The sequence below is a fragment of the Microchirus variegatus genome, assembly GCF_963457635.1.
Source record: "Microchirus variegatus genome assembly, chromosome: 11".
NCBI classification, from domain to species: Eukaryota; Metazoa; Chordata; class Actinopteri; order Pleuronectiformes; family Soleidae; genus Microchirus; species Microchirus variegatus.
The window spans coordinates 28,373,382-28,382,680 of NC_139812.1; the positions used below are offsets into that span (position 1 = coordinate 28,373,382).

At 43.8% G+C, this 9,299-nt stretch overlaps 2 protein-coding genes across 2 annotated transcripts; one reads left to right on the plus strand and one right to left on the minus strand.

The window, feature by feature from the left end:
- Window positions 1–1,771: 1,771 nt before the first annotated feature.
- On the plus strand, window positions 1,772–3,136 carry cst7 (cystatin f; the record flags this gene model as incomplete). The annotated part of the gene is made up of 3 exons (XM_083897485.1): window positions 1,772–1,912; window positions 2,815–2,931; window positions 3,056–3,136. The coding sequence occupies 3 exons, from the start codon at window positions 1,772–1,774 to the stop codon at window positions 3,134–3,136; spliced, it is 339 nt and encodes a 112-aa protein (XP_083753611.1).
- Window positions 3,137–3,377: 241 nt separating this feature from the next.
- apmap (adipocyte plasma membrane associated protein) lies at window positions 3,378–8,744 on the minus strand. The gene is made up of 9 exons (XM_083897847.1): window positions 8,640–8,744; window positions 7,976–8,095; window positions 6,935–7,050; window positions 6,765–6,857; window positions 6,540–6,656; window positions 5,854–6,028; window positions 5,570–5,704; window positions 4,022–4,214; window positions 3,378–3,905 (listed from the first exon to the last, which is right to left on the minus strand). The coding sequence occupies exons 1-9, from the start codon at window positions 8,729–8,731 to the stop codon at window positions 3,696–3,698; spliced, it is 1,251 nt and encodes a 416-aa protein (XP_083753973.1). The 5' UTR covers window positions 8,732–8,744; the 3' UTR covers window positions 3,378–3,695.
- Window positions 8,745–9,299: the final 555 nt, after the last annotated feature.

The following is a 9,299-nucleotide window of genomic DNA, read 5'->3' on the forward strand; positions in this document are numbered from 1 at the left end:
GTGATGGTGGACTTTGCTAGCATCACATACTTAAAAACTTTGTAATTCTAAACTTCGTGAAACGCGTACGACACAATTTCCAAATAAACCATTTAATGTACATGAGGCTAACGTTTAGCAAAGCTAGCGTTTCATCCGCAGCGTCCTCGACTCCGAGGCTTAATAATGCAACAGTATTCGTTATTATATATCGTAATATATCATATTTTTATTACTTTTCCCGGGGTCTGTTTTTGATTTTAGGCTTCCTAAATGGAAACAGAAAAATCTCGTACCAAAGCGTAACCGCGTCATTGCGCTGGAGTCCATCGGTTTAAAGAGAAAAATCTGCCCTCTGGTGGTCAACTACAGTTTTACATTCAAACATTCCAAAAAAAAAACCTAACGATAATCATCGCAGAAGAAATTTTACTTTTATTGTTTTTAGTGACGCGTTTCCTGTTTCCTGTCCGTCACTCACTTCCTGGCCTGTGATTGCGTGAACCTTTGGACCAATCAGAGCCCAGCGTCACTCTGGGCAGCTGCGAGCGTCACCTGACGATGATGTCATCACACACTCACCAGGGCTGTGACGATGACGTCATTTGTGGTTTTCGACAAACTCAGGATTTAAAGGAGAATTTCACTAAAATAGGGGGACATTCTGTCCTGACATCAGGACGTCCACTGAGACAAATAACTCTCCAAAGAAAAGACATTTGACTGTCTTTTGACTGCAGTGGATTGTGGGTAACGTAGTCTCCAGCAGAGGACGTTTGTGTTGAGTCACCGTGGCAACAAAGGACAAACAACAGCACAACACACAATAAACAGATATGAATTCAGATGTTTGTGTTTGAAATATCCTGAAAATTATTTATTTATTGAGTAAATAAATGAATTCATGTGTATTCATTATTATTGATTATATATGTGTGTGTTTTGCATATTCTGTGTGTACAGTTTATTAAACATAAATATTAATATTGCACATAAATAAAATTAAATTGAATTAAGAGATTAAATGAAATGAATATGTGTGTGTGTTTGATTGATCTGAAATCATCGATCTGAGACGTTTCAGAAAAGTGTTTGAGACGACGTCGCCCCCTGGTGGATATTCAAGAGAATACAAGAGTAACAGATGGATAAACAGATTACCTGGACCTGAATATGAGCTGCAGTGCATGATGGGAAGCAGAGCAGTTCCTTCACTGAGCATGACTCAGCAAGAATGACTTCCTGCCCAGGTACAGGAAGTTTCTGCACAGGAAGTGACCTCACACTGGTGGGTGTGGTCAGTGTGGTCGCTCACAGGAAGAAGAAGAAGACGATGAAGAAGCTGCTGTTTGTGTCTCTGCTCGTCGTCCTGGGTGAGAAAAACACTTCCTGTGTCTGTTTACCTTTGTCTTCTTTGTTTACGTTTGGTCCAGTTTTTAAAAACAAACACAGAGAAGAATTTAGTTTATGTTTAAGATAAAAAAAACACATTTATGAACTGAAAATAAAACTTAAACTAACAGGAAACAGAACTAGGTTTGTCTGTTTTTGTACTTCCTGTTCTGACGACGTTCAGCTGAGTTCAGACGGTCACTGATTGGTCAGAGATTATCGTCACTGAAGAGTCACGAGAACGACAAAGACAACGATTTCAGTTTGAAAGACTAAAAAATAACACGTATAATTCCTTAATCTACTTAAAGTTTCAAAATCTACTCACACCATAAGTGACGCCATGTTAGCCCGTTGCTAACGTCCTCCTCCTCCTCCAGGGTGGAGGTCAGTCTCAGGAATGCCAGGTTCTCTCGTCGACATCAGCGAAGACGACCGCGGCGTTCAGGACGCCGTCCTCGCCGCCATCTATGCCTTCAACAACCAATCAAACGACTACTTCCTCTTCAGACCTTCTGCCGTTCACAGAGCACAGAAACAGGTTTGTGTGGGAGGAGTCAGGTTCAAGATGTTTGTGTGGGAGGAGTCAGGTTCCAGATGAACCAGGTTCCTGTAGTTTGTGTGGGAGGAGCCAGATTCCAGATGTTTGTGTGGGAGGAGCCAGGTTCCTGATGTTTGTGTGGGAGGAGCCAGTTTCCTGATGTTTGTGTGGGAGGAGCCACGTTCCTGATGTTTGTGTGGGAGGAGCCAGATTCCAGATGTTTGTGTGGGAGGAGCCAGTTTCCTGATGTTTGTGTGGGAAGAGTTAGGTTCATGATGTTTTTGTGGGAGGAACCAGCTTCCTGATGTGTGTGTGGGAGTAGCCAGGTTCCAGATGAACCAGGTTCCTGACGTTTGTGTGGGAGGAGCCAGATTCCAGATGTTTGTGTGGGAGGAGCCAGGTTCCAGATGTTTCTGTGGGAGGAGCCAGGTTCCTGATGTGTGTGTGGGAGGAGCCAGGATCCAGATGAGCCTGTTTCCAGATGTGTGTGTGGGAGGAGCCAGATTACTGATGTTTGTGTGGGAGGAGCCAGGTTCCTGATGTTTGTGTGGGAGGAGCCAGTTTCCTGATGTTTGTGTGGGAGGAGCCACGTTCCTGATGTTTGTGTGGGAGGAGCCAGATTCCTGATGTTTGTGTGGGAGGAGCCAGATTCCAGATGTTTGTGTGGGAGGAGCCAGTTTCCTGATGTTTGTGTGGGAAGAGTTAGGTTCCAGATGAACCAGGTTCCTGACGTTTGTGTGGGAGGAGCCAGATTCCAGATGTTTGTGTGGGAAGAGCCACGTTCCAGATGTTTGTGTGGGAGGAGCCAGGTTCCTGATGTTTATGTGGGAGGAGCCAGGTTCCTGATGTTTGTGTGGGAGGAGCTAGATTCCTGATGTTTGTGTGTGTGTGTTTTGTTCCAGATCGTCAGAGGCGTCCGTTACGTCGCAGACGTGGACATTTCCAGAACCGTTTGTCGTAAAGGAAACAACGGCGACTTTTCTCACTGTGACTTTCAGCCTGAAGGTCGACTGCAGCAGGTCAGAGGATGAAGACTTCACTCAGGAAAACTCTGTAACTGCAGATATCTAACTCTGTGTGTGTGTGTGTGTGTGTGTGTGTGTGTGTGTGTGTGTGTGTGTGTGTGTGTGTGTGTGTGTGCAGACCTTTCACTGTCACTCAGACGTCTGGATCACTCCGTGGTTAAACCAAACCAGAGTCCTGGATTTTCCGTGTGAATCCTGAGATCTTCACTGACGAGAACGTCCACATCTCCACGCTGTCTCACATCAAATATGAGAATGAATAAATTATGAATTGAACTGAACTTTATTTCAAAAGCTTGTTCATTTACATAAATTAAATAATAAATTAATAAAGTGTTTAAGGGGAGAAAAAAAACCTTTACATAAACAATTGCTTGATGTTTGTTTCGAAACACTTTTAGCATCTTCAGACTTAAAAACAAGTCCTTCATGTCCTGAAATTAGCTCATGCTTGTTAGCTAACTTTTGATAACGCTAGCCGGTGTAAGCTGACATTAGCCGTTAGCTGACAATCTCTGAATTTAGCTCACGTTTACTGATTAGTAGATGTTGGCTGAATTTAGCCAACATCACCTGACATAAGCTAACATTAGCTAATGGTAGCATGCGTGAGACAAATTAAACAAAACGTTAAAAAAATATCAAAACAGAACTGATAATGAAGATCAATAATAATTAGATGAGAGTTAATCAATCAATCAGTCAAACCGGTCTCAGAGTCTCAAACGTCCGATACGCGAGTCCTGAAGTTGTTGTTTTTAAACGTCGTTCAGGTCGAGTTTGCCGACGTACGGCGATCGGAAAGATCCCAGGTACAGACTCCCGTCGTACTCGTGCACCTCGCTGACGTAAGCTAGCACCAAACCGTTGGGGTCGTGGAAGCTGCGCGTGCAGACGCCGCCGTCGTGGAGCTCGGCCACTAAACTGTAACGGGTGACGAACTTATTCAGAACCTCGTGACTGAAGAGCTGGAGGGAGGAAAGGAAGCAAGGACAGAAGGATACGACAGAGTGTTGTTAGGAGATCAGGACCTGGACCTGGACCTGGACCTGGACCTGGACCTGGACGCCCGCTGTGTCCTTACCTTGAAGAGGAGTTTCTTGATCCAGGGTCTCTGGGACAGGAAGTCCAGTGCGGAGAACCCGGGGTTGGGTCGCACCACCGACATGGCCACCCAGTAACCTCCGGTGGAGCTCGGTCGGATGTTGTCGGGGAATCCGGGAAGGTTGTCCATGAACGTCTCCATCCCGCCTTTATTCAAGCCGGCCACGTGGACTCTGGTCAACAGAAGGACAGACCTGGTCACCGCATGGTTACTATGGTAACCAGCTCATGCTGAGACACAGTATGGAGGACGATACGGCTCCAAGAGACAACTATAGATATACCCACCATCAGACTGGCCGCCAAATAATGAGCTGTTCTATATGACCACCATCAGACTGACTGCCAAATAATGAGCTGTTCTATATGTCCACCATCAGACTGACTGCCAAATAATGAGCTGTTATATATATATCCACTTTCAGACTGACTGCCAAATAATGAACTGTTATATATATATATATATATCCACATTCAGACTGAGTGCCAAATAGTGAGATGTTCTATATATCCACTTTCAGACTGACTGCCAAATAGTGAGCTGTTCTATATATCCACTTTCAGACTGATTGCCAAATAGTGAGATGTTCTATATATCCACATTCAGACTGACTGCCAAATAGTGAGATGTTCTATATATCCACATTCAGACTGACTGCCAAATAGTGAGATGTTCTATATATCCACTTTCAGACTGACTGCCAAATAATGAGCTGTTATATAAATCCACATTCAGACTGACTGCCAAATAATGAGCTGTTGTATATTTATCCACATTCAGACCGACTGCCAAATAATGAGCTGTTATATATATATCCATATTCAGACTGACTGCCAAATAATGAGCTGTTATATATATATCCACATTCAGACTGACTGCCAAATAATGAGCTGTTACATATATATATATATCCACATTCAGACTGACTGCCAAATAATGAGCTGTTATATATATATATATATATATATATATATGTGTATATAAATCCACATTCAGACTGACTGCCAAATTATGAGCTGTTATATATATATATCCACATTCAAACCGACTGCAAAATAATGAGCTGTTGTATATTTATCCACATTCAGACTGACTGCCAAATAATGAGCTGTTGTATATTTATCCACATTCAGACCGACTGCCAAATAATGAGCTGTTATATATATATCCATATTCAGACTGACTGCCAAATAATGAGCTGTTATATATATATCCACATTCAGACTGACTGCCAAATAATGAGCTGTTACATATATATATATATCCACATTCAGACTGACTGCCAAATAATGAGCTGTTATATATATATATATATATATATATATATATGTGTGTATATAAATCCACATTCAGACTGACTGCCAAATTATGAGCTGTTATATATATATATCCACATTCAAACCGACTGCAAAATAATGAGCTGTTGTATATATATCCACTTTCAGACTGACTGCCAACTAATAAAAGGTTATTTGTTACTTAACATTTAAACAGTATTGAACACCGTCACATGGTCAGGTGACTCACCTGCGTATCCTCGCCATTGTCGTTTCGGCAACCAGCACCGACTCCTCGTCAGGAAGCAGCTGGATTCCGTTTGGGAAGCGCAGGTTTTCCATGATGACGCTGAGTTCTCTGGTGACGGTGTCGTACTCCAACACGCTGAGACCACAACACACACACACACACACACAGAGGAGGCTTTTACTGTGAAAGTCCTGCAGGAAGTCTCAGTTTCACGACGAGGAAGCGCTAGCTTTCCTACAAAATAAAACACGTGAACGGGTCACACCGCCACGCCTCTCACGTACCGTCCGTCGGCCGTGGCCTCCATGATGAGGTTCATGAAATCTTTGCGCTGCCACCTGCTGCTGGAGACGGTGAAGTACACCTTCTTTCCGTCCTGCGTCACCGCCACGTCGTTAATGAACGACAGCTTCCTGCCGGCGACCACCTGACCGCCGGCCACCAACCGGGTCGCCTCACCTGACGAGAAGACGCTACGTTCATTTACGGCGGAAATGGATGCAGTACATACAGTCCTAGTGATGTATTTTGAAGCGCCACAAGGGGGCGCTGCATCTTTCCAGTCATTCCAGGACCTAATGATTTATAACGACCTGATTTAACTATGCTGCGTTTCATTTAGATCGGAAGTCGGAACTCGGAGTGACTTCACTCTCGAGTTCACCGCACTCCTGTTGAGAGGTCGGAAACACAAGTGCATCCTGGGTAAGCCAAGCGACGCCACTCCCAGTTCCCGCTTCCGACGTAAATGCAACGCGTACGACTGATTTACAGCGAAAACAAACGCGACAGAAGTCAAAGTAGCGGTAAAAGCGGCCATCTTAGAATGCTTGAGAACTCGGGCGCACGTGAGGTTGCTCCGAGTTTCCGACTACAGGGGGCGTGTCTTACACGGGGGGCGTGTCTTATACAGGAACCAGTTCCAACATCCACAAATGGAACGCACCATCATAACGATGCTAATGCTCACCTGTGGTGGGGTTGACCTCGAACACGCCCAGGTAAGCGTCGGCGACGATGAGCGTCCCGTTGGGTCCGACCCTGATGCCCAACGGTCTCCCGCAGTTCACCTCCTCGTCTACGGATCCTTCAGGTCCACAAAAACCACATCAGTTCACGTCAGTTCCGAAACGACCCGACGTTAACGTTAAAACGCAATAATTCACCCGAGTAAAAACGTAGTTCCTCCTCTCACCACAGGGCGGTTTCCCGAGTCGCGCCACCGTGTGGATCCTTCGACCGACGAGCTTCACGATCTTCCCGTCGGCTGTTCCGGAAAACAAAACATCTGCGGAGACGCAGGAGACGGACGTCCGTCAGCGCTGGGTCTCCGTCGGCGCGAGATTTATTTTTTAGCGAACTCACCTCCGATGTTGGCGATGGACTCGGGTCCGAGGACCTGGTCTTCGAAGAGCCGCTGAGCCTGACGCAGCTTCAGGTTCGGCTCCCAGCAGCCCCTCATCAGCGGCGGCTCCTTCATGCTGCAGCGCCACCAGCAGGGGGCGGACATTTTAAAAAACCAACGTGTATCAAAATAATAAAAATTATGTTTCTGACGAGCCGGTTAAGATTAGCTTTGTTTAGTCTGTGTGTGTGTGTGTGTGTTCTTGTACCTGCGGCATACTGAGGACCAGTGCGGGGTTTTTAACCAACAAAGTGAGGACCTTTTTTTACGAAGTGAGGATTTTTTGGTCGGTCCTCGCTTTGTTTTCATTTCATAGGTTGTAAACATGTTATACTCTGTTTTTGACAGACGTCCTCAATTTGGTATTGAGGACGTCTGTTAACCCATTTTCCAGCCCTGGTGTTTCACACCCTTTTTGCTCTGGGGCTCCACCTGCAGACATTTTATGGTACTGCACCCAGTAGTTCTTTATAGATGTCATTTATGAAGTAGAAATGTGTAATTGTGTTGATTTATAAAGTGGAAATGCTGGTCCTCACTTTGTCAGCACTTTTACCCGGTGTGTGTGTGTGTGTGTGTGTGTGTGTGTGTGTGTGTGTGTGTGTGTGTGTGTTCTTGTACTTGAAGCATACTGAGGACCAGTTAGGGTTTTTAATTAACAAAGTGAGGTCATTTTTAAAGGTGAGGACATTTTGGCCGGTCCTCACTTTGTTTTCATTGAAATCACTTCCTTAGGTTGCTATAACATGCTGTACTCAATTTGTCAAAAAAAAAAAAAAAAATCGAAAGTTTCCCAGCCCTTTTTTGCTCTGGGGCTCCACCTGCAGACATTTTATGGTACTGCACCCAGTAGTTCTTTATAGATGTCATTCAGTCATGAAGTAGAAATTTGTAATTGTGTTGATTTATAAAGTGGAAATGGTGGTCCTCACTGTGTCAGCACTTTTACCCGGTGTGTGTGTGTGTGTGTGTGTGTGTGTGTGTGTGTGTGTGTGGGTCACCTGAACACCTCAGGCTGAACCGGAGACTCGATGATGACGACGATGATGAACAGAGGAAGAAGCAGGAAACCACCGAGAGAGAGCAGTGTCACCTGAAACACCTTCCCACTGTAGGTGCTGCTGTGAGACACACACACACACACACACGCACACACGCACACAATGACATTTATTACAGTGAATATATTAGTGAAATACTCTCAATATTCCACATTATACTGATAAAAAAAATAAATGTCTTGCAGTATATTTTACAGTATATTGTCACTTCCTGTGTGCAGCTTTCAGGATAAAAACTCAACATATACACAGATTGTTTATATTTCCATCATTTCCACTCTGTGTAAATAAAACAGGAACAAAAAAAGCCATCAAACAGACTTACTTAGATATTTAAATATGTAAATGTTGAATAAATGCTGTACAACTGTGTACACACACACACACACACAGCTGTGTGCTGATTAAATATACTAATTATACGCGTGTGTGTGTGTGTGTGTACCTAATAATATGGCCGTGTGTTTCTTTTTGTTTGGTTTATTTTTACATTTTATATCTAACGCTAACCCACAAACAAACAAACAAACAAACAAACAAACAAACAAACACAAATCACTCCGCTTCCTCTCCTCCTGACAGCGGCCCTGGCTCCGTGTCTTACCCGGATCCCTTGCGTCGGTCCTCGGGCAGCTCGTCGGTGATGACCCGCGGTCTGTGCAGCCGCCGGAAGCGGAGTCCTTCCGGCTCGTTCATACCGGAGGCTCGAGTTCGCTTTCGAGAAGTGGTCTGGAGCCGGTCCGGGTCTCTAAAGTGGACGTTTAAGTCCGGTTGTAGAGGCAGCAAACGCGGATAGCTCTGACAGCATCCTCCCGGGGAGCGTTCAGGACACCACGACGAGCCGTTTCCGCTCTGTTTCAAAATAAAAGCCCCCACTTCCGGCATGACGTCTCAATAACAAAGGCAGCAGAGACGAAAACTAACAAGAACACATACATGTATATACATACATATACATATATGTACATATATATATACATACATATATATACATATATATATATGTACATATATATACATATATATATGTACATATATATACATACACATATATATATATATACATAAATATATAAACATATATATATATATATATATACATACATAAATATATACATACATATATATACATATATACATACATACATAAATATATATACATACACATTCATATATATATATAAATCACATATTAAATCCTTGATGCCACGTTTAATTTACATCGTAAGTCAGAACTAGGAATGACGTCACCTCCGACTTCTCT